We start from the raw sequence: 25,821 nt of genomic DNA, 5'->3' as shown, positions 1-25,821 counted from the left end.
TTCCAAACAGAAACTTTTCAAACTTTTCTTTGAGCGACAGAAGAACTACTAGAATAAATACAAAAGAGAAGGACTCCCTTTATAAATCAGTCACCAGGGCTGATGATTTTCCCTTTCCAGTATTTCTCCAGGTCTCTCCCCCAGAGTCTTGGCTCAGGTTCTAAGGAGCTCATGACTGAACTCCAGTGTTCTTTTTGCCATAACATTTTTTGGCATTCTAAAACATCCTTCACACAGCAAATCCATCTTTCAGATGTCCTTGGTATGATATCTCTATGAAAAAATTACTGAAGCTTCTAGTAATTTGAGTTTATTTTAATTTCAAGGCCTTTTCATAATTGTACTTTCCTTAAATATCCTAGTCACTACCCTCAGGCCTGCTGTGTTCCACAGATGCTTCTTGCCCCTGCCCCTCTGCACTCGCATCACTCTCCGTATAACACCCCTCTTGGTAGCTTCTGAGACAACTAGAATTCACTGATCATTCAATACCGCAATCCCAAACTATGCATGTTTCTCTCCATCCTAACTTATATCAAGGAGGGTGTGTGTGTGTGTGTGTGTGTTAAAGATGTTCGAAACAAAGTCTGTCCATATTAATTTCACCCAATTTTAATATTCTCTGTCACTGTATCACTTGTTTTGAAATTTAGGTAAGTTAAAATTCTATAGAATTGCATTAGCTTTTTGAGAAATTTTATTTTACCTTATGTATATGCTTATGCAACACTTCTTGTTAATTGACTGGCTTGCATCCTAATGGAGGCTGTTGTAAACTACAGTCTCCATCACTGTAAGGCTTTCAGTGCCAGGATAGTGTTTCTGTCCAGCCACAGTAGTAGTTCCATAATATGGATGTGAAGGAGGGGCATGGTATGACTTATATTGGCATTAGACAAAATTTGTTATTTTCATGGAAGTTGCAAACAATTGAGAGCTTCAGGTAATAGAAAATGTCACTCCTTTCAGTAAACAAAAATTTCTGGCACTCGTTGTTTTAGTCTAGAACTTTTACAACTTCCCAGATTAGTGATTTTTCCCTGGGGCTTTTTCCTAATGTCCCTGTGCTCACTGCCACAATTCACAACCCTCAAGGTTTAGCGAACTCTGTTAGGAATTGTTTAAAGAACGCAATGCAATTCATGATTATTCAAGTGACCATTATAAGGCAAGGCGAGTACCAGCCAGTCCTCCAGGGCTGAAATTCAGCACCTTCAGAGACCCCTGTCTCCACCCCAAACTCTTGGCTGTTTATACCAAGAAGACTGGCGCCATGGCCCCTCCCTTCCACCCTTTGCGGCCCCTTCCATGCAACATCCCTCTGGATGGCTACTGAGACAACCTGAAAATCAAAATTGCACTGTAGACTGTGGTGGGCGGGCTGACTCTCCTCCCGGGGTAGCTTGGCCGGAATAATGGCCCCTTTTCCAACCTGCCTTTGGTGGCCGCTGTCCAGAGTCCCACAGCCTCAAACTGTTTCTGGACATCAGCCCCACCACTTCAGTGTCCCACTATCAGCGTCCCGGTAAGGAAAAACAGGAAGGCTGCAACTTTCAAGTTTCACCGTTGGAAAATCTGTTTCCACGCTCATAAAGAGATGGGACTAAAGGACTGGACGGACTTGAGTGGTTGTGGTCTGGTCAGTTGTTTTCACAGCTGGCCAAGTCAATCACCCTCTCTTAAAAGCGTATTTGACAGGTGAGAAATTCCTCATCTCCCGGTCATTCCAGGAACTTCACAACAACCTGCGCCGGGAGAGGGGTCCGGAGGGGAGGGGAGAGGAGCTGAAACCGTGCTGAGCGCGTCCCGGGGGAAACTCCGCCGCAGGAAGGAGGATTCCGGCGCCGGGAACGAGCCGGTCCAGGGGCCGGAGGGAAGACAGGGAGGGAGAGCCGGGAAGTCTCAAGGGTGAGGAGGGGCGCGACGCGCGACGAGAAAAGGACAAGATACCTGGAAATGCCATGAGAAGGATGGAAATGGGTGAAGAGCATGCAGACTAGAGAGAACCCGCTGACTATAATAGGGGCCGAGGGGAGTACTGAGCCACAGCGAGTGCAGTGCCTCGGGTGCCGGTGTCCAACCCCGCCGGTGCCAGACCCTTCCGGAGGGCCGGCGAGGCTGGGTCCGGGCCGAGCCCCGAGCCGGGAAGTTGGCGCGGCGAGTGCCGGCCGGGAGGCGCCTTACCTTCTGGTCGACGATGGAGCAAGCCATCTCGCGGACGTGCGCCAGGCTGTAGTCCCCGGACGAGTCCTGCAGCAGCAGCACCGGCTCGCGGCTCAGGCCGATCTGCAGATGGAACGAGACGCCCCCGGCTGGGGCCGCGACGGGAGCCAGGAACGGCGTGGGCCCGGGCCCCGACCCCGGGACCAGCGCGGCGGCAGCCGCCGCCGCCGCCGCCGCCACGGGCAGCAGCGGGCTGGGCGGCCGCAGGACCGGAGGGGCGCTCATCGCGCGGCGGGGCGCGGGGCCGGGCAGCCGAGGGCGGGGGCCGGCGGCGCGGCAGCCGGAAAGTTTTGCAGCCGCCGCACCGGGAGCTTCTTTCTCCGAGAGCCGAGACGGAAAATAAAAACTTTCCGGAAAAGTCCCCGCGCGGGGGAAGGGAGAGGGGATGAGGAATGGGAGGGGAGGGGGAGGAGGGAAAATGGCCGAGGCGGGAGGACTCAGCCACCGGGAGAGCGGCCGCCGCGCAGGGGAGGCGCCGCCGCCGAGAAGCTGCCGCCGCGGCGCTCTCGGGGGGACGGGACGGCGGGTCAGCGCGGCCCGGCCGCCGGGCGGGGGCGGGGAAGGGGGCGCGAGGGGCGGGGAAGGGAGCTGGGGGCGGGCACTGCAGAGCCACCACCCGGCGGGCGCCGGAGCCGCTGGAGCCGCGGCCGCAGGGGCCGCAGGGGCCGCAGGGTGCGCGGTCGCCGCCCCCTCTGCCCGCGGTTCCGGGGGCCTGAGTCTCCTCAGGCCGGGACAGGACCGAGTGGCGGGGCTCCGAACCCGTCTGTTCCCCCGGCGGGGACTCCCGCTGGACCCGCTGCCCCGACTGCGGACAGAGGGGACTGGACGCACCGCCTCCTTTCCCCGGGCCGCGAGCTTCCTGGTCACCACAGTCCCTGCCACCTCTTCCAAATGCTCCAGGACTACGCACTTCTACAAGTGAGGTGACTTTTGATGAACCCAAGAATGGGTCTTACCTTTGAAGCGTCAAGGGAGGATAAAATAGCGGTTGTCCGGAACCCATCAACATCCAGGCTCCCTCTGGGAGCCCTCGGGTTTGTTGCCAAAGAGGGTCAGAAGCCAGTTCACAAAAATGGATTTAAACCTGTCTCTACCCTTTTTTTGTCTGACACACCCTTATAACCAACCCCACCTATTTCACCACGGCTCCTAAAGCACCAGATACACAACAGTGGTTGAATTCAGGAGATGGGCTCTTTTGAAAGAAAAGGCATTGTCTGCATAAGGGCAGAAGCAAAATCTGATTCGTCCTCTTTCCTTTTACCTTATTCTTTTTGCCCCTGGAGCTTCCTTCTACTTGGGAGCCTCAGAAACTGTTTTCTTACCTCCTCTATCAATCCAAAGTCTGCTTTATGTGAGTGCTGCTCCCAGCTCCACTCCACCACAAGCACCACCGTCAAGATTGGGCACAACCTGCTCTAACGTTGATAGTTGTTTCTTTTTGCTATTGTTGTTTCCGCGGGGGAGGGGAGGCTGTGGTTGCTTCCCAGTCCTTGGAGGAGAATTCTAATCCTCCCCTCCCACCAGGGTGGGTTTCAAAGGTGTGTGACTGTCCAGTTGCAGGGAGTCCCGCAACTCAGAAGGGCCTTGTTCAGTTTAATGCTCTGCAACAATAATCTGCTATCACTGCTTTGCAATTCTTAATAATTTTTGAGCTAGGATCCTCACATTTTCACTTTACAAAAGGCCAAGCAGGGTACGTAGCCAGTCTGCCTCTCATTTCACTTCTGCAGTCCCTCCCCTTACCCTGCACAAGCACATACACAAACATACCTAAACAAACCGTTGTGTATGTTTTCCTTCGTCAATATATTTTGTTTTGTTTTGTTTTGTTGGTTTTAGGTTGTTTGTTGTTGTTGTTGTTGTTGTCTTGACTTTGGTTCTGGCCCAGAAAATTGCAAGGTAGTTTCCTTTAGAGCCATGTTCCCAGGATCAGTAGTGGAGCCTGACACTACAAGGCTCCACAACTACATTGTGTCACTGCTTTAGAAGAGATGTGAATTTACTTTCTGGATTTAATGACTTGATAAGGTATACATAGGTGCTTATGTTTTCCCTGCTTAGATACTTGTGAGGTGGACAGATTCAGCAAAGCTAGGAGAATGGTGTTTTTCTTGATGAAATGTCCTTCTGAATTACCTAGAAGGTTTTATCTTTTACATGTCAGAAAATATATTTCCTTTTCTTTCAAAATTGGAATAAACTCAACATTCCACAATTTCCTATTTCCAGAAAAAGACATTTGCTGGTCACCTTACAAGAGACTTACAGAAAGCTAATTTCACTTGAAATTCAGGAGAACTGGAGATGGCATGTTTTCTAGGTATCACAACTATATGTTGAGGACTCCTCTGTTCCAGGCACTGTAGTGGCACTAGTTGTGCAGTTGTGAAGACAAGGTCCTTACCCTAACAGATCACACTGAAAAGGGGGTGGGGTTGGGAGGGAAGCAAAACAATAAATAAGATTATCTCTATATTCATAATTACAGTGGATTTTAAAAATGCAATGGTAAAGAGAGTGACTTGAGGGGAAGGAGTTAAGAAAGGGGTACTACTTTGGACTGGGGATGAGAGAAGATTTCACTGAGAAGTTTACATTTGAGCCAAAGCCTGGATGGTAGAAATGGGGCAGCCTTAGGATCTAGGGGAATAACATTCTAGGCATAGGTAACAGGTAGTGCAAAGACCCTAATAGAGAAATGTACTTGGCACTTTTAAAGTACAGGAAAAGAGGGGCAAGTGCATGAAATAAAGTCAGAGATCTGATAGAAGCCAGAACACCAAGGGTCTTGAAAGCCATGGTAGAGTTTTTATTTTATCTCAGTGCACTGCCAAACCATTGGAAGGTTTTAAACCAGGGGGCAATAAGCTTTAATTAGCATCTTTTAAAGATCACTCTCTGGCTGCTGTGTAGATTATAAGAGAAAAGAATAAAAACAGAGACAGTAGGTCAGAGACTTGCTGTTGTCCAGTCTAGAGACATGGGTGAGACTACTATGGGAGTAGTAGAGATGGTAAAAAATGGAATGATGCATTTTAGTTGGCAGAATAACTAAAAGTCTTGCTGATAAACCAGAGATTTACAAGAAATGAAAGAACAGGGGTGTCATGAAAGACTCTGAACAATTGGCCTGATGGTGGTGCTAATAATTGAGACAGAGACAGAGAGAAAGCAGGTTTAGGAAGAAATAAGATTTCTGCTTTGACCATGTTGAGTTTGATATGACATTAGGCATTCAGGTAGAAATAACATCTCGAGCTGGACATTTGAGTCCAGCGTTCAGGAAAGAGAAGAGGACCAGAAATACATTTGGAAATCACAGGTGTAGAGAAGGCATTTCAAAGTGAGATTAGATGAGACTTCTAGAGTGAGAGTGCTTAATGCATACATCAGTTAGTTATATGAGACTTAGAAAAACTTAAATGTCCTTCTTAGAAAAAAAACCTATGTGAGTAACTCCTTCTTATACTGTGATTTATCAATGGTATGAATGATTCTTGTAGGGTATTGAAAATAATTTAAGAAGGAAGCAGAGAAAGGAATTCTTAAGAAGCCTGGCGAATTAAAATTACTTTGAAAAACCTGAAATATTACTGAATGCAAGAGTGAAACAGAATAAAAAAAAAATCTTATATCCACTGGAGCTCCCAAAGCAAGCAGAAAATTCCATGAAGTTGGTCATTGTAATTTCTAGAGTAGGCACCTGAGATCTAACAGTTTGCCCACTGCTAACCATTTTTGCTAAATGACAAAGGAATGAACAAATGGATAATACCTGAAAGAAACCTAGTATATACCTCTGGTGACTTCAAAATTGTACCTAAAAAACTTGAAGGATTTGGGAGAATAACAGTGGTTTTAATCCTTTCTGAATGTTAACTTTGGAAAAGGAAAGAGGATATAGAAAGTGAATAGCTGCTTATATAAATTATATTCATGAAATGTGCTTTCATTTTCTTAATCATGGCTAACATGACAGGAATAATGGACTTCTGGCAATGACTGGGAACACCATTTTATAAAGAAGATTCCATGCCTTAACCAAGACTTCATGTAAAAGTGATATGTGTATGCAAGGGTATGCTGAGGTACTTATAACATCTTTTATGATCAAAGATGAACGCTAATCCTGTCAGGTGTTCTTCAAAAGAGGGGTGTATGTGCCAGTAATTTTGCAAGTACCACTAATTCACAATAAATAATCAGAAAGAGGGGTTGAGAATAACCTGATTTGAATGGGAGTCAGTGTATGCTTTGTCCAAATGAAATGGACAGCAGAGAAAGGAAAGGGAGTGAAAAACATATGCAATATGATGGCTGAAAGGATCACATTCCCTAGTCCAGACATTTCGCAGCTTAAGAAACTGTGGATTAGAGAAATTATATACCAGTGTGGAAATCAGAAATTTGAAGGAGAAAGTATGATTCCAGGATATCTCTTCTTTTTATACTATTGAGCACTGAAAGTTACGTGCATGAGGATAAAGAAAGATGGATGGATGAATGGATAAATAAGATTAATATGTATGTTGAACATTATTATTGTTGTTTGCTTGTTTCGGAGTGTTCACATATAATTGTCAAACCAGATTAAATAAGGATAGTGGCACAAAACTGACACAAAAGAAAAATAAGATGCAAATGGAGACATCAACCATAGACATCTGCCAAAAATCTTCTGCTAAAACCTTATCATGTGACAAAATGCTGCCTTATCTTGCTGACAATTTCATGGAAAATAATAAAGAAAAAAGTAAACTTGTAAACTTAATTTTCACCAGAAGAAAAATTGATTTGTTCTTTAGGAAAGCAGATTCCATAAAAGTCAAAGAAAAGACAGGTATGATCCTATACTCAGAGTCCCCCAAAAAGGACAGGAGGCCCTTGAAGAAAAACTTTCAATTATAAAATCACAAATGAGCCAGGTGAGGAATACAGTCATAAACCAGTATGACTGTACTTCAAGTTTTAGATAAGTACAGATATGCAAAGAAAATGAACAGAAACAGACAGAGGTATATGAGCAAGAGTAAATAAAAATAAAGGTTATTGTAAGCTACAGACAATCAACTGGCTTTTATAGGTCTATTTTATATATTAATGGTGCCCTTGGGACATGGCATGTTATACACAAGGGTTTATGAACTGCTTTTTATGAAGAATTTAGGGTTCTCCCTAGGTCCTAATGGGTAGGGTTCCAGACATCCTGCCTCACTTTCAACCAAGCAGCTCTTCTTTCATTTGCTGATATGTCAGGGTCCCACAGATTTGTTTAAAAATAAAAGTGCCCATTGCTGACAAATCTGAAATCCTTTAGTGTGGTAGAATGCAAATGAGCTTTGGGGAAAAGGCTGATCTAGGTTTGAAGCTGGATCTGCCACTTATTTTAATATTAGTGTTGTGGCTCTGAGCAGAGGTGGCCAGAGTCACACATTGGCTGTGTGACTGTAGCTGTAGCCTCAGTCACCACATTTGTAAAATCAAAAATTATAGTACTCAAGAGTTATTGTGAGCATTAAATGATTTAGTGTATATAAAAGTACATAATACGGTGCCTGCCACACATTAATCATCCCCAAAATAATAGCTATCATAAACCATATTAGACCAGACATCATATCTGCCAGCCACACCACTTACTGTGAAGTTAAAACAACAAAGAAATCAAGCCTAACTCCATTTTGCTTGGTTTCTCCAGCAAGGAATAAGGATGTAAAAAGATGGTTAAAAGGAAATTGAATCTCAAAATGAATGAGAACATTTTGAGAAACTATCTAAATAAGGGATGTGCATTCAAATAATTAGTTTCCAACACTACACTGTTGAATATATTACTAATATCTTAAAGTACTCTTGGAGAACAACAGAGATACTGGACAACTGGAGAAAGACAAATGCCCCAGTTTTCAAAAAGATTCCTAAATATACAGACCAGTGAGTTTAGCATCAATAATCATCAGAATTCTAGATAGACTTATTAAATAAATGGTTTATGAAGAATTATTAATTAAAAGGGGTAATTTTTAAAAGGAGGCATGAGTTCACTAAAACAAATATTGCTATACTTTTTGCTTTCTTAACTTCAGATTGGAGGAGAACATTATAGACATTTGGTTTATCTGAATTTCAACCAAAATTGAATTGATTGTCTCTGCTATTGGAAGACATTTGATTTGCTTTTATATTCATCAATAAGATGAAGGAATATATCCAGCTACTAGTGTTTAGCTTTAGTAAGAACCTAAAGCATTCGTTAACCTATATTTCTCTAATTTTTAAAAGCATGAGTAAACTTTAAAATTTTTCATCCAAAATGTTGAAGATTTTAATTGTATACTTTTTGCTCACATGCAAAATACCTACATTTATATTTCTATATTATATCATGTTTTTTTGTTAGACATGATTCCCTAAACAGAATTCCATCCTAGACAGTAAAAACTCTGCTGCTGTTGTAAGAACTAAAATTTGCTGGCTCCAAGGTATCATAAAAGTTGCTCCGGTTCCCTGTAGAAAACAGAATGAAATCACTACTTTTACATTTTTTTCCTTCAACTTCAATATACTCAAAAGGCTATTGCTTAGAGTTGCCAACTCTAATTGTGCGCATTGGCTTTCATTAAGTCAATCCAACATTGAAATTCAAAACCCATTAACAGCAGGACATTTATTTTTTATAAAGATACAATTCTTCTAATTCTATTTTCAAAGTCCACTGGTTCTAGGGATGCAAATGTTTGCTCCATTCTCACTGGGTCAGTGTCAAAGCCAAATATTTTCCATTATGAATATTAACACATCCCATTAGTTGATAATATTCTATAACCTCATCTATTCTCTTTAATACCTGTCATTTGGTTAGACTTTACATCCATTTTTGCAGTACATTGTATAAAACAATGAGTAAGTTTTGAAAAATTAAAAACAAATAATAAAACAGATACAATTAATCCAAGGTTACTTTTTGGGTTCCTTCCTGGAAAAATAAATTCGTGAACTGAAATTTTTTTGTGTGTGGTTTCTGATGCTTGATTTGGAAAATGAAATTTTTGAGGGGAAAGAATCTGGCAGATTTATTTCTTAGTGACATAACCAGGAAAAATAATTTTTAATGGCTTAAGAAAAAGTAATTTGCTTTTCTTGGCTTAGAAGAATTTTAAATGGAATTATTTCCAAAACTCACTTATTACTATAAAATGCATATTCCACTGCGATAAAAGCCTCCATAATTATAATGAGGTCATTCACATGGAATTGCAACCATATTTTATTTAATCATCATCTGCATTTTCTTTACTAATTCTTATCTTCAAACGTACAACCCTAAAAAAGAATAATGTTGTAAGCACAGTAAACCTTTGTCATACTTTACTATTTCAAAATCTAACTATTTACATATTTGGTCTCATATACATTTAAGCTAAAAATCTCTGCTCCATAAGTAGAATATTTACTTATGGAATTAAATATTAATTTTATATTTATTTCAACTACATAAAATCTTTCTATGTTTATTTAATACATTTTTATAAACATATTGTTTTGTTTAATTAGTTAGTCATCCAGAGTATCCAGGAAAACTTAAGACCTCATAAATTGAAAAAAGAAAAAAGCATTAAATTTTAGATTTGTTTCAGAATGTATTCAAGAAAAGGACTATGTACTTTTCTTACTGTTTTAAATGAAGAAGAACATTCTAGGGTGCCTTAACCTTTGCACTTTGCTGCCCTGGTTGAATGCCAGTCCACAAGTATAGATAATGGGATTTTAGTGCTTTTTGGTTTATTTATGCAATAACAGTTTTATCAATGCACAGCACATCTTTGCCTTTTCATTTTTTTACAATACATGTTCATCTGGATCTGACCTTCCAAATTAAACTTTTAAAAAAATCACATATTGAAATAAGTTTTACTTGCTTAGGACAAATAAAACAATTTAAGTTACCAATGAATAAGATTCATTTTAACCTTTATTTCTTCTACCAAACATATTTTCTTTGCTTTTATACAGAATTATAAATACTTCATAATTAAATGATAAATGCGTTTATGTGGTTTTAATTTATGATTCATTATCTGTGTCCTTTTCAAGACAATAAAGCCATTTTCTTGAATAGAAATTTTTTTATCAAAATAAATAAGTAGCACAAATATCTGGAATAATATGCATGATTACTGATGTAACATTTAGTTCTCAGCTTCCTCACAGCCAAAACAAGAGAAGGAAACAATTGTTTTCTATTTCTCATTGTCTGATTTTAAACAAAAAATGTACATGAAATCATAACAGGTGTTCATACTACACAAGATACATACAAACATTTTACTTAGACTCTGGGCTTCCTAAGAATGAGACTCTTGTTTTACTCACCTTTGTATCCTTTAGCACCAGAATATAGCAAATGTTCATTAATGTGCTTTTTGAATAAAACTGTTCAACTATAGTTTGAAGATTAATAATTTGCATTTTTTTCAAGATGGCAGTCTTTCATATCCATCCTGTTCAAAAGCTCAGGCCAGAGAAACCAACTGTAAATCAGACAGTTGGGACTAAGTTAATGAGGTTCCAGTAAGTTCTATTATTGTGATTTAGTCTGACTCAGGATGCCTGGCTGATTAGCTTCCCTGTCCTGATAAGCTTACAGCACTTTCTTAGGGCTATTGCTCCAACACCTATCATATAGTATTGATTTTACTTGTATTCTATACATGAGGGGACCATTTTGTAATCATCTCATACCTCTATTTACCCCTTCTGTGTCCAGAACCAAGTATTATATTCACCAAAGGTAATAGTTCAATTATTCTTTATTGAATGAGTTAATGATTTGGGCTTAAAAATGCCTCCAAACCATGGGCAACTTCACTTAAAGGTCTAGCTTCCAAAAAAATCAATTGTCTCTGCTGCAGTTTTACTTTTGGAGTAACATGTATTGTTCTCTTTTTGATTATAAAACTAATGCATGTTAATTTAGGCAATTTGAAGAAAATCAAGTCTAAATTAAAAAATGAAAATTACCTATAATCTCCTAACTCAGCATTAATATTAACTTTCTCTTTTTTCTATGTGCATGTATATGTTGGATCATATTGAAAGCATTATTTTGTAATATGATTTTTAAACTTAATGTAACAAAACATTTTTCCGAAGGCATTAAATATTCTTCAGAAAAACATCATTTGGGCTGACTGCAGAGGGTTCTAGAATATGGTTTGTGACTCCCTATGGTTGAACATGTACTTTATTTCTCTGTTTTTGCTAGCACACTTTAAAAAATGTCAATAATGGCACTATTACTTGGTCAGAAAATATACTCATAAATTGAAATAAAGATTCAGAAAATCAGTTGCAGGAAAAAATATAAATTAAGACTGATAAATTGTGGAAGGGATTGGCTCTGCTGGCAAGGATTCTATCTCAAGGCTTTCAAAATAGAATCATTTAAAGATGTGAGAAATTTCAAAGAATACATAATGGTGAAAAACATTAAAATGACAAAAATCTTAAAAATTATTTTTTAATTAGCAAGACATTTTATAGATTTTTAAAAATTGAATATTCAAATCTAATTTGACACCTCAGGAGAACATCAGTTCCGCTGTCAGAAATCAAAACAGTGATGTATGCTGTATCTGGAAAGTAAGTGATGGAATATATTATATATATTTTTTTACTGTATTTTATTATGACAGAAATTAATTAACTTGATGAAATATCACTGTCAAGTGAAATTGTAAAGTATTTGCTTTGCTGCTTTCCATTTTCCTACTAGTCATACATTTTTCTAATCCTTTATTAATTAGCTAGAAATGTAAGTGCCAATCTCATCTTTTAATGCTAAAGTATAGTACTTTAAAAATTATATGGTTCAAAAGCAGATGGATACAGGATGTTTAAAATTGATTTTTAAAACCTAGTAAAATTATGTTAAAACAAAAATTTCCATTTTCACAAACCAAACCTGGTTTTCAAACTTATAAAGTCATAGATTATTGAGTAATAACAAAATTGATAAAATAAACTAGTTTTCTAAATAAACGTAGTTTTAAAAAGTAGTTAAGCAACACAATTCTATTTGGCCTATAAAATTTGCTTAATCTCCAAATTATGTCAAGTATGATATCTAACCAATCCATGTTCTTAGGTACTATTAAATTGCATATCTACGGAGCACTTTGGCAGCCCACAGCCTTAAACAACCTGCAAAAGGATAGCTTCTTTCGAACAAATATGTCTAACATATACACACTTACATACTTGTATGGTAAAACTAAAGCTAGGGGCACTATAAAACAGCCCTCTGAGACTAATCTCAAAAACACAGAATTTATTTTTTAATGGCAGAATGATGAATGTGGTTATTATGGACTGAGTTTTGTCAGACCATGTGTTCTCTGACACAAGGAAATTAAACTGGAAATCAATTACAGAACAATAAAAGGAAAATCTTAAAACACTTAGAAGCTAAACAACACACTCCTGCCAAAGAGGAAGTCTTGAAGGAAATCAAAAATATATTATATCCAACTAAATGAAAATAAAATGCAACATATAAAAATTATAGAATGCACCTAAAGCAATGCTGAGAGGGAAATTTATAGCACTAAAGGCATATAATAGAGAAGAGGAAAATCTCAAATCTAAACTCCCAGCTCAAAAAGCTAGAAAAAGAAGAAGAAAATAAACCCAAAGCAAGCAAAAGGAAGGAAATAACAAAGAACAGAAATTAATGGAGTTGAAAACAAATAAATAGAGAAAATCAATGAAATAAAAAGTTGCCTCTTTAAGAAGGTCAATAAAATTGACAATCTAGTAAGAGTAACAAAGAAAAAGAGAAAAGATATAAATTTTTGACATCAGGAATGAGGCCAAGGATATCACAACAGACTCTGGAGATATCAAAATGATAATAAGGAAATACCATAAAGAACTCTACACACATAAATTTGACAACATAGGTGAAAATGAGCAATTTCTTAAAAAGCACAGATACTGCAACTCATCCAATATAAAACAGATAATTGAATAACCCTAAGGAAATAAAATCCACAGTTTTAAAAAGTTTTTAGACATGACACCAAAAGTATGATCCATAATAGAAAAAAATCATTAAATACAACTTCATCAAAATTAAAAGTGCTATTAAGGAAAAAAACCCTCTTAAGTGGATGAAAAGACAAACTAGAGACCCTAGAGACCGGGAGAAAATATTCACAAACCACATATGTGATAAAACATTCAAATCTACAATATAATTTTTGTATGAAAAAAAACGCTCAAACTCAACAGTAAATAATAAATCTAACAAGAAAATGGGCAAAAGATATTAAGAAACATTTTACGAAAGAGAATATGCAAGAGGCAAATAAACACATGAAAGATGTTTCAACATCACTAGCCATTAGAAAATGCAAAAAAGAACACAGTGAGATATCACTGCATGCCTATCAGAATAGCCATAATGAAAAAAAAAAATAATGACAATATGAAATGTTGGTGAGGATGCAGAGAAACTGGATCTTTCATATGGTGTTGGTGGGAATGTAAAATGGCACACCACTCTGGAAAATAATTTGGTAGTATCTTAAAAAACTCAACATACATTTATCATACAACCTAATAACCTGATGCCTGGACCCTTATCTCCCCCAAATTAAAACCTGTATGTGAATGTCCATAGCAACTTTATTTGCAATAGTCAAAAATTGAAAACAACCCAAACTTCTTTCAATAGGTGGATAGTGAAACAAACTCTGGTAAATCCATATTATGGAACACTATTCATTAATAAAAAGGAGCAAGCTATTGAAATATGCAATAAATTGGATAGATCTCAGGGACGTTGTGCTGAATGAAAAAAAGCTAGTATCAAAAGATCACAAATGGTATGACTCCATTTATAATTGAGAATGTGAATTCTCAAAATGATAAAACTATAGCAATTGAGAACAGATTAGCAGTTGCCAGGGTTAGAAATGGTGTGTAACTATAAAAGGGTGGAATAAGTAAGGGAGATCTTTGTTGTGGCACAACACATTTGTATCTTGACTGCAGTGGTGGTTACACCAATTTACAGTTGTGATAAAATGGCTCAAAACTATACACACACATTGTTTCAGTATCACTTCCTGGTTTTGATAGTGTACTATAGTTACATAACATATAACCTTTGAGGAAAACTGGATGAAAGGTATATGAGACATCTCTACTATTTTTGCAATTCTCTATGAATCTATAATTATTTCAAAATAAAAACTTGCAATAAATAAATCTATTTAAAATTGATTAAAATAGATATTTTGATAATTTCTCTTTTACTTTTATTGTCTTTCTCATTCCTTTCTGCATATACTTGAATCTTACATATGTTTTGTGTGAAGCCCTAGGATATAAGAAATGCTAAAAAGATTGATAGTAATTTTCTAAGCCCTCTCCTCATATTACTTGCCAAGACAGTGGGTTGCAATAGCAGAAATTGACTTAAGCTTCAAGAGCTGTTTCTTGGAAGCTATAGAAGTAATGAGTTAAAGAAGGAACTTCTTTACAGTAGATAAGAGTATAGGAAAAAAAAAATCTGTGGAAGCATATCTGTATGAGGCTAGGACATAAGAGGGGTCTTGCCAACAACACAAAACAAAACAAAAATAACAATAATGGTCTCTAGATTTTTCACTGTTTCTTTCCGTCTTGATAGAGTTGATAACTTTAAGAGTTTCTTTTATTAAATATTATCTTATAATTTGGGTATAAATGTAGATTGATGGCATGTCTCCAGGATTTATGAGAAGTAGTTTCAAATGTAAGAGGACTTGGTATCTATTAATAAACAAACTACAGTGAATGGGTCTATGTCTGAAGCTGATCTCCTTTTGTCTAAAACCTTTGGTAAATGGAAAGAGTAGTGATAGCTCTTAAGGAATGCAGAAAGATCAGAGATGTAGATAATTATCTGTTAGCTTTGGCATTGGTCATAATGGGGAAAGAGGGCAGGGGATGGGTTATGAGTTAGAGCAGGCAATCTGGTCAATGTCAACAATCTAAGGAAACCCAGAAATTAACTTGCTGAAACTTTTGATCCAAAATATTAGTAATTATTTTATATTAAAGAATAAAAAATTGAAGGTATTTGTCACATTATTCTGGTTTATCTCAGATTTGGAAACATCAGGACATCATTTTTCACGAGTTTTTATGGGCCTATGTCCTCTTATGGAGGTTTCCCCTACAGGTTAATAAAGCTCGCTCTTAGCTGTTATGTTCTCCTTTTGGAGAAGATGCTTTATTTATTTATTTGTTTGTTTGTTTGTTTTAAAAATTTATGTGTGGTCTCATATATTTATTTAATGTATTGAAACCTTGTATTATTTTTATTTCTTTGGATGCTCAAATTTTTCTGCATTTGGCCAGTGAGCTTTTTCCAGCTGATTCCTGTGTTCTTTTGATGTGTTGTAATCATTGAGTATCTTTACTTTCTGACACAAAAAGATATTCCAGGCTCATTCCGTCCTCTAGCCCCAGCACTGGAATTAGCCATTTCCCCAAAAGACTCTAACTCCTTGCAGTGAAAGGTAGTTACCAGAACCCAAGATCAGGGCTTTGCCTGGTAGTGCTCATTGTTACTGCTAGTCATTCCTTCTAGTCCCTCTCAGAAGACAAAGCTAAGCAATATATGTACATAACACACATATACATAAACATACACACATCCATACTTCTATTTTTATATACAATTGTAAAAACATAGAACAAGTAGTTTATATTGATAACTTCCAATCATAATCCAACATGTCAGGGTTTTCTAGACTTCCCCTTTTCTGAGTTTGTTAATATATTCTTCAACATGAGAAACTTGGTTCCCATAAACCTCCATATTTTAAATTATTTGCTCAATTAGTTTACTTTTCTTTTCAATATAACCAATCTCCCAGCAAGACTGGCTGTGTCCTTTGCATCCACCTCCAATGGTGCCACCACCATCACTCTGTGTCCTTGGCCACAAAGCCTGCAGCCCATATCGCTCTATAGCTCCAAGTGCCTGGCAGGATATACTTGATGCCTCAGCGTGGCCTTTAGCCAATGTTTGTGGACACAAAACTATGAAAGCCCTATTTCGTTGCCCCCTTTCCTTGAGTTGGGACAAACTCTGAGGTCCAGTTTATGCTCCAGAAATCCTTAAACAGTCAGCCTGAGGCTAGGACTTTGCCTAAAATTGCACTTCAGTTTGGCTTTTTCCTCTTTCCCATCCAGTTTCTCCATCATTGGTTACTCTTGGGAGCCCTTTTCAAATATGTCACTTGCATAGGAATCCTCACATTAGCATCCACTTCTGAAGAAACCCCATCTAAGACAATTTTATCATAAGGTTCTTCCTCAAGAATTCTCAGCCTACTCTTCATTCAAGAAACTCAGCACTGTGAATTTCAGAGAACCATGGCATGGAGGCACAATGCTGGAATCTGTTTTCCAGGCTGAGTTGTGGTTTCTGCTATTGTTTGTTTGTTTATTTGTTTTGTGTTGCTTATACAGATCAAGTGGGACCTTAGCGGGCACACAACCTTTTCAGACCCAGGGGCTCCCTAATCAATCAGCAAGGCAAGGCGTTGTGTGTCAAACCACTCTGATTATCGCTATGTGGGTTAAGTGCTGCTAATGAGGCTCATATTAATGACGGCATCTCCCACCTTTGTTTTCAGCCTGCAGAGTAGATGTTGCATACTTTTCAAAGATGCTTGCATCTGTTTTATGAGTTTTTAAAATCACATATTTTCCTTTTGCAGGACCTATATTTAAAAGTTTACTTCAGTATAGATATTTCATTTGTTCTGATTTAGGACCTCAGAATACTTTCCACATATATTCCTACAGGTTTTTGCCAATATAACTTGGCAAAATATTGCTTTTTTTTTTTTGTAGGTTAGCCTTTTCTTTCTGGGTTTAATTTTATAATAGCTTCTTGGAGCATGCTGGACTTTGACACTAGTTATGAGTCTAAGGCATTGAAGGGTGTGAGGAATAGGTTGCGAGGAAAATTATACCACTTCATGAGGTAATTGCCTCAGGCAATTTGCTTACACAGTTTTCAAGGAAGGCAGGAACAGCACATCAAACACTGGAGAAAAAGCTATTTCTTCTAGTAAAGGGATGTTTAGTGGATTTGAGTGTTCAAAGTATTCTAAGTTTTCAGGGTTTTCCCATTTGTCTCAATTACAATTCCATTCAAACGTCTTAACTTTCAATAAGACTCATGATACCGTTTGAATTCAACTGACGTAATTCAAAAACCACAGGATTAGACTGTGCATTTAATTTTCAGTTTCATCAGCCCTGTAGAGAGGAGAGCTAATTTTAGGGTAATCATTTTATCACCCTGGCTTTTTTACGATCTTAAGCTAGACTTTAAAACTTTAAGCCTCTTGTTTCCTTTCTTTCAAAGCTTCAGCACAGTCAGAAGTAGCCATGTCACCCAACAGCTCTTACATTCTTCATGCCTATTATACTGTTCTGAGGCAGCAACCATGCACTCCCTCACGTTCTTGCCTTCAGTGGTCACTTTATTCCAGGTGACTAAGAATACAGATGATAAAAATAAGCAACTGTTTCATTTCAGTATGCTCTGGGTACCAGTGCTCTTTTCTGTAAGACTAATTATACCCTCAGAGCTTTCAAACTCAACCTGCCAAAAACCATGACTCCCAGAAACCCATTTTCTTGAGAGTTCCTTGCACTTCTGATATAAATTATTTTATTGTTAAGAACCTTAGTTGCTAGTAACAACATTCATTCTGCCTACATTAAGCAGAAAAAGGTATTTATTAAAGATACTAGAAAGTTTATACATTCATTGAGAGTGCTAGAGGAAGAAACAGGCTAAGCTTACCAGAACAATACTCATAATCTATTGCCCACTACCGAATTGCTTCAAAAACTGTCTCCAGAGAGAAGCTACCTGCGGCACTGCCAACTCCACAGCCGCCAGAAAAAAATGCATGCTCTGCAGAGCCTTTCCTTACTTGATCACTTTCAAATTGAAGACACATGTGGATGGAAATGATTGTTAGGATCTCGTTCCCTGCCTATAATTCTAGGCACAAGGAAAGCTGGAAAATGCAGTTTCTAAATTATATCTTGGGAAAACAGAAGTCATCTTGTAGTAAATACCAAAATGCAGGTGGATTTTCAAAAGATGTGCAGTCAAAAATGACAAATGTATACTATATGTGGCTACTGTGCTTTAAATATTTCATAAAACTTTTTATGAAAATATTTCAATAGCCATACCTGCCTTTATCTCATATATTTGTAAGATAGAAATGGTTCTTTAAAAAGTAGGATCATACTTTTAGCAAAGTAACCATAGCCACAGTTTTACTACAAATATCTAGATTCAAGATGTATTGTAAAGAATATCCCCACATGTATAGATTCAACAAAAGTAATTGAAGTTTAGTTATATTGCTTTCATCCTTCAGAGTTTATAGTTGGTGGTTATCCAGTTTTCTCAACACCATTTGTTAAAGAGATTGTCCTTTTCTTATTATGTGTTTTGGCACTTCTGTCAAAAATCAATTGACTATAATTGTGTGGATTATTTTGGGGATCTTTACTCTGTTCCATTGCTCTATATCTCTGTTTTTATGCCAGTGCTATGCTTTTTTGATTACCATAGATTTGTAGTATATTTTGAAATCAGGTAGTGTGATGCCTTCAGCTTTGGGTTTTTGTTTCTTTGTGTTTTTCTTAAGATTGCTTTGGTTATTTGGCATCTTTTGTGTTTCCATACAAATTTAGAAATTTTTTCTATTTCTGTTAAAAAATGTCATTGAAATTTTAATAGGGATTGCATTGAATCTATAGATCACTATAGGTGGCATAGACATTTTAACAATATTAATTATTTTGATCCATAAACACAGAATATCGTTTCATTTGTTTCTGTCTTCTTCAATTTTTTTCATCAGTGTTTTATAGTTTTCAGTGTGCAGGTACTTTCAACTCCTTTGTTAAATTTATTCCTACGTATATTATTTTCATTTTTGTAGTTATTGTAAATGGGGTTGTTTTCTTGATTTCTTTTTTGGAGAGTTCATTGTTAGTACATAGAAATGCTGCTGATTTTTCTTTGTTCATTTTATAACCTACAACTTGACTAGATTCATTAATTAGTTCTAACAGTTTTTTAGTGGAGTCCTTAAGATTTTCTATATATAAGATCATACTATCTGCAAATGGGCCATTTAACTTCCTCCTTTCCAATTTGTATGCCTTTTATTTCTTTCTCTTGCCTAATTGCTCTGGCTAGGACTTTCAGTACTATGTTGACTAGAAGTGGAGAGAGTGGGCTTCCTTGTCTTGTTTCTGGTTAGAGGAAAAAGCTTTTAACATTTTACCATTGAGTATAACATTAGCTGTGAGTTTGTCATATATGGCCTTTATCATGTGAAATACATTCCTTACACACCTAATTTATTAAGAGTTTCTATAATGAGAGGATGTTGAATTTTATCAAATGCTTTTCCTGCATCTATTGAGATGATCTTGTTTTTTATTCTTCATTCTGCTAATGTGGTGTATCACATTTATAGATTTGCATATTAGGAACCATTTTTGCACCCGTGGGATAAATTCTACTTGATCATAGTGAATGGTACTTTTAATTGCTGTTGAATTTGGTTCACTAGTATTTTATTGAGAATGTTTTCATCTGTGTTCAGCAGGTATATTGGCTTGTGATTTTATTTTATTGTAGCATTCCTACCCAGCTTTGGTATCAGGGTAACAATGGCCTAATAAAATGAGTTTGGAAATAGTCCCTCTTCTTTAGTCTTTCAGAAGAGTTTAAGAAGAACTGCTGTAGTTCTTCAATTGTTTCATAGAATTTCGCACTGAAGCCATCAGTTCCTGTGCTTTTACTTAATGGGAGAATTTTTATTACTGAGTTAATAATCTTCTTACTTATTATTGCTCAGGTCAGATTTTCTAGTCTTTCACGATTCAGCCTTGGTAGTTGTCTGTGTTTAGGAATTTACCCATTTATTCCAGATTATCCAATTTGTTGGTGCCAGCTTGATGACTAGGGCTATGGCGGCTGACCTGGTGCTGGGTGGGCCTGAAGCCTGGGACTGTGGAGGCCAGCCCAGTGCTGGAGTGGTCTGGAGCTCATGGCTGCTGGGGATAATCTGGCCTTGGGGTGGGCTTAGAGGATTGAGTCTTTAAGGCAGGCCTGGAGCTTGATTTTGTGGAGGCTGGCCTGGTGCTGGGGTGAACCATGGAGGCTCAGTCTGTGGGTACTGACATGGAGTCTGGGGGATTGGGGGCCTGCTCAACACTGGGTTTTACTGGGAAAGACTCAATGTTTAGGTCTGAAGCAAAGTCTGGTGCTCACTTCCCTCTCCTTTCTCTAAGCGGAAGATGGCTCTCTCCACACTGTGCTGCCTGGAGTTGGGAGAGGAATGGCATGGGTATTGTAAATCTGCACTTTCTACCCTCTTCAATGCATCTTTGCTTATTTCTGTGCTATACCCAGAAACTGTAATTTCTCACTTTGTTCTCTTATCTCTCATGAAGGTATTTGTGTGTGTAGTTGTTCCAATTGATGTTTCTATGGGGAGAGAAATGCAGTAAAGTCCTATTCCTCCATCTTGCTGATGTCTGGACTCTACAGTTTTTAACCATGCCAACTGAGATGCCCATGGGTGTTACATGAAACACCAGCTTAGTAATTCAGGCATATATAGGAGCACTTCTACCTCAAATGGAATTGATGGATAATTCAAAGTGATATACCATGTGTACATGAAACTACAGGCACAAGTAAGTTTCATGTATACATGGTGCTTAATCCTGCCACACTTCTCTTTATCTATCAACCTGAAAATATGGAACTCCTTTTGGCCAGTTGACTGATAAGGGCAAAAATTGAGCCTGGTATACTTTGACTTTACAGTAAGTATTGGCACAGGTAAAAGTGTATTCTATAGCTACTCAAGGGTGATTTGAAAAGCAGCAGAAAAGGCATATCTTCCAAATGGGCAAAATTTCAAATGGAATGCTTTGTGATCCACTTTCCCTGAAAGAAGAGAAGGCCTGAGTTATGGCTCTATACTGATTTATGGACAGTGGCTAGCTGGACAGAATTTTAGGAAGCTAACAAAGAAGGTTAAAGAATAGACAGCACAGGTATGGGGAATATGTACATGGAAGACGTCTCAGAAGGAATCCAGATTTTTGGGGGGAAAATAATTCCACCTCATGTGAATACTTATTAACATACTCTGACTAAGAAAGGCTTTTAATAATTAAATAGTCAAGCTGACCTGTTTGGGGGATGTTAAGTGCCTTTTTCCCAAAAGCAATGCTGGAAGTTATGGAGATTATACAATAGCCTGGGCAATAGATATTCTTACCAAGATTGACTTATTTAATGCTACTTCTGTGTACTCAACTTGCCAAAAGAATCAACATTGAGCCTCTGATAAATTAACAAAATTGGATACACGGAGAGCCAGCCAGATTAGTTTTATTGTAAAGGAAGCAGTGATTTATCCTCACTGGGATAGAGACATTCTGCACTGGAATTGCATTCCCTACCCATCATGTTTCTGCAGCAACATCATCTATGAACTCACTGAATGCCTTGTTCACTTTCACAGTATCCCACATTTATATTTTAGGGACCTGTACTAGGTTGTTTCTAACAAAGAAACCCATTTATGTGATGCACTAGTGTCATCATGTACTGTTTGACTCAGAATTCATGAGCCTTGTAAAATGGTAGACTAGCCTCCTGAAGATTTACTTATAGGTTCAGTTGGGTATCAACACCTTGCTAGGTTGAAATGCTGTTCTATAGGTTTTTATATCCTTGGAATTAACTACCAATAAATGGTTGTATTTCTCCTATAGCCAGGATACATGTGTTTAGGAACAACAGGGTATAAGTGGCACTGGTACCTTTAACTATTATACCGACCCATGCACTTATAAAATGTTTGTTTCCTATCCTTGCAACAGTGGATTCTGCTGTATCAAGACCTTAATGCTTCTACAAGGGAACACAAAAATTATTCCATTACTTTGGAAGTTGGTATGAGAAATTTTGGACTTTCTGTGTCAATGAGACATAAAAGAACACAACATGTTGGCCATGGGCAATTGATCTTACAGTTGGGTGGAAAACAGTTTGCTTCTTTGCAGAGAAGATGGGAGAACTATTTCAGAAATCTAGAGAGCCTTAGGGTCCTTATAATAGACACCTTTGTCCAGGAGTAAAAGTTAATGGGAGATTACATTAATCCTACACAAACAAGACTACAAAAGGTAGAGCTCCTCAAAAACAAGGTTTGGATCACCTACAAGGTAAATAATCATACCCAATTAAGATTTTGGCTGAGGGCAAAGGGAACTTGGGAATGTGTATTGAAGGGTAAAAGTTGTAAATACCTACTACAATTATATGATTAATTGCAAAAAAGGAGGATACCTGTTGTCTTAATTTATTTTCTGCCAGATAGCAAAGTACAACAGATTGGACAATTTATAAATAATAGAAATTTAGGCTCATGGTTCTGGAGGCTAGGAAGTTCAAAATCAGGAGGCTACATCTTGTCAGGGCCTTCTCGCTCCATCATAATATGGCAGAAGGCATGATATAGTGAGCAAGCATGTGCACAAGACAGGGAGAAGAAATTGGACTGAACTCATCCTTTTTATTAGGAACCACTCCAGCAATAACTAGCCCACTCCCATGATAATGGCATTAATCCACTTACAAACACAGAACTGTCATTACCTGATCACCTCTTAAGGTACCACCTTTTAATACTGTCACAATAATAATTAAATTTCAACATGAGTTTTGGAGGAGACATTCAAACCATAACACCTATAAAAACCATCTTTTTATTACTTGGTGATCACGTATATATTTATATATTAACATTTTCTATGCCTACCTTTTCTAATATTTATTATATTTTATTCCATAGGTTAGAAAAATATCAAGACAGAATTATGGATACATCAGAGGAGCAATGAACATAATTCAGGTATCAGACATAGAGCTTGATAAAGTAATTGAAGAGAATTTGGGTATTTCTATTAGGAAAACAGTAAGAGTCTTTCAATTGTAATTGATAGTCACATAATATTATATTGGACACAGCCCTGATATCTGGGGCCACTGCATAAATAGCCTCACACAGCTGCCACTACCACCACTGCAGGGAGGCCCAAGCAGAGCAAACTCCTATGCCAACCTTTCTCTGTGGAGAGGAACTCACCCAGCTGTCTGCCCAAGCTTACAGCAGTGGCATGGGGACCAACCCACCACCACTCCATATAAGTATCCCCGAGTACTGACTGGTTCAGACTATGACTACCACAGAAAAACAAGATAATGCAGGAAGACAGCTGTGTTACAGGCTCTCAGTACACTTCCCATCAGGTCAATCCTCTGGAGTAGGACACAAGTGTGCCATCCAGGGACCTCTCCTTCTTTTCACTGTGTAGGACAGTTTCTAGCCCAGGAGAACAGGCACACTGCAAACTTCTCTCTCTTGAACTGAGAGAAGAGGTTTCAGATAAGAAAAAACCAGCATAAGAACTCTGGCAACATCAAAAAAACAAGCTGTTTCCATACCCCTAAAGGATCACAATAGGTCTCCAGCAGTGGACCTCAATCTAAAGGAAATTGTTGAAACGTAAGAAATAGAATTCAGAAAATGGATGGGAAATAAGATGAATGGGATTGAAGAAACAGTTGAAACCAACACAAAGAAACCAATAAAATATTTCAGGATGGCTATATGAGGATGGTTTTATATCTGGATTCTCGATTCTGTTCCACTGGTCTGTGTCCCTGTTCTTGTGCCAATACCAAGCTGTTTTAATAACCACAGCCTTGTAGTATAGTTTGAAGTCTGGTAAATTGATACCTCCCATTTTGTTCTTATTGCTTAAAATTGCTTTTGCTAAACGGGGTCTTCTCTGGTTCCATACAAACCATAAAATTATTTTTTCTATATCTGTGAAAAATGATGTTGGTAATTTAATAGGGATTGCATTGAATCTGTAGATCACTTTGGGTAGTATAGACATTTTAACAATGTTGATTCTTCCGATCCATGAGCATGGTATGGTTTTCCACCTGTTTATGTGCTCTGCGATTTCCTTCCTCAGTGTTTCATAGTTCTCCCTGTAGAGGTCTTTTACCTCCTTAGTTAAATGTATTCCTAGGTACTTTATTTTCTTTGTTGCTATCATGAAGGGTATTGAGTCTTTGATTTGGTTCTCCGTTTGACTGTTATTGACATATATGAATGCCTCTTTCACCTCTCACAAAAATCAAATCACGGTGGATAACAGACCTAAACCTTACGAGTGAAATTATTAGAATTCTAGAAGAAAATGTGGGAAAGACTCTTATAGACATTGGCCTAGGCAAAGAATTTATGAAGAAGACCCCAAAGGCAATCACAGCAACAACAAAAATAAATAAATGGGACCTGATTAAATTAAAAAGCTTCTGCACAGCCAAAGAAACTGTCATGAGAGTAAATAGACAACCTACAGTATGGGAAAAAAATTTTGCATGCTACACATCCGATAAAGGACTGATAACTAGAATCTATTTAGAACTCAGGAAAATCAGCAAGAAAAATCAAACAACCCTATCAAAAAGTGGGCAAAGGACATGAACAGAAATTTTTTAAAAGAAGACAGAAGAATGGCCAACAAACATGAAAAAATGCTCAACATCTCTAATCATCAGGGAAATGCAAATCAAAACCGCAATGAGATATCACTTAACTCCAGTGAGAATGGCCTTTATCAAAAAGTCCCATAACAACAAATGTTGGCGTGGATGCAGAGAGACAAGAACACTCATACACTGCTGGTGGGACTGCAAACTAGTGCAACCTCTGTGGAAAGCAATATGGAGATACTGTAAACAGATACAAGTAGACCTACCATTTGATCTAGCAATCCCATTATTGGGCATCTACCCAAAAGAACAAAAGACATTCTATGACAAAGATACCTGCACCCGAATGTTTATAGCAGCACGATTCACAATTGCGAAGATGTGGAAACAACCCAAGTGTCCATCAATACATGAGTGGATTAATAAAATGTGGTCTATGTATACCATGGAGTACTATTCAGCTATAAGAAACAATGGTGATATAGCACCTCTTGTATTTTCCTGGAAAGAGTTGGAACCCATTCTACTAAGTGAAGTATCCCAAGAATGGAAAAATAAGCACCACATGTACTCACCATCAAATTGGTTTCAGTGATCATCACCTAAGAGCACATTTAGGAATAACATGGATCAGGTGTCGGGCAGATGTGGATGGGAAAGGGGATGGATGTATATATACATAATGAGTTCGATGTGCACTGTCTAGGGGATGGACACGTTTGAAGCTCTGACTCAGGGGGGTGGGGGGACAAGGGCAATATATGTAGCCTAAACTTTTGCACCCCCACAATATGCTGCAATAAGAATAAAAAAATAATAAATAAATAAAATTAGAAACAAAAAAAATATTTCAGGGCATCATTGAAAGAAAGTGAAAATGTCACTAAAGA

At 37.9% G+C, this 25,821-nt stretch overlaps 2 protein-coding genes across 7 annotated transcripts in view; one reads left to right on the top strand and one right to left on the bottom strand.

Annotated features, from left to right (window-relative positions):
• PRKD1 (protein kinase D1) overlaps positions 1-25,821 on the bottom strand; it is a 768,557-nt gene that overhangs the window by 294,500 nt on the left and 448,236 nt on the right. The window contains exon 1 of one of the 6 annotated variants that reach the window (XM_045569384.1): positions 2,185-2,745. The exons of the other annotated variants lie outside the window; for them this stretch is intronic. Coding sequence (XP_045425340.1) covers positions 2,185-2,448 — 264 coding nt within the window. The 5' untranslated portion in view covers positions 2,449-2,745. Of the gene's footprint in view, positions 1-2,184; positions 2,746-25,821 lie in introns of those variants that run through there. 6 annotated transcript variants of the gene reach the window in all.
• On the top strand, positions 2,642-23,262 carry LOC123630131 (basic salivary proline-rich protein 2-like). Its single transcript, XM_045539431.1, has 3 exons — positions 2,642-2,749; positions 2,833-3,146; positions 23,214-23,262. The coding sequence occupies exons 1-3, from the start codon at positions 2,642-2,644 to the stop codon at positions 23,260-23,262; spliced, it is 471 nt and encodes a 156-aa protein (XP_045395387.1).

The sequence above is a fragment of the Lemur catta genome, chromosome 1 (genome assembly GCF_020740605.2).
Source record: "Lemur catta isolate mLemCat1 chromosome 1, mLemCat1.pri, whole genome shotgun sequence".
In the NCBI taxonomy this organism is placed as follows: domain Eukaryota; kingdom Metazoa; phylum Chordata; class Mammalia; order Primates; family Lemuridae; genus Lemur; species Lemur catta.
This window is presented reverse-complemented; position numbering and strand designations above follow the sequence as displayed.

Excerpts from the sequence above, each read along its gene's own strand:
- LOC123630131 (XM_045539431.1), top strand. The coding sequence starts at position 2,642 with ATGGCCGAGGCGGGAGGACTCAGCCACCGGGAGAGCGGCCGCCGCGCA. Across the intron at positions 2,750-2,832 it reads TCGGGGGGACGGGACGGCGG|CCACCACCCGGCGGGCGCCG; the intron begins GTCAGCGCGGCC and ends GGCACTGCAGAG. Across the intron at positions 3,147-23,213 it reads TACGCACTTCTACAAGTGAG|GTTAGAAAAATATCAAGACA; the intron begins GTGACTTTTGAT and ends TTTATTCCATAG.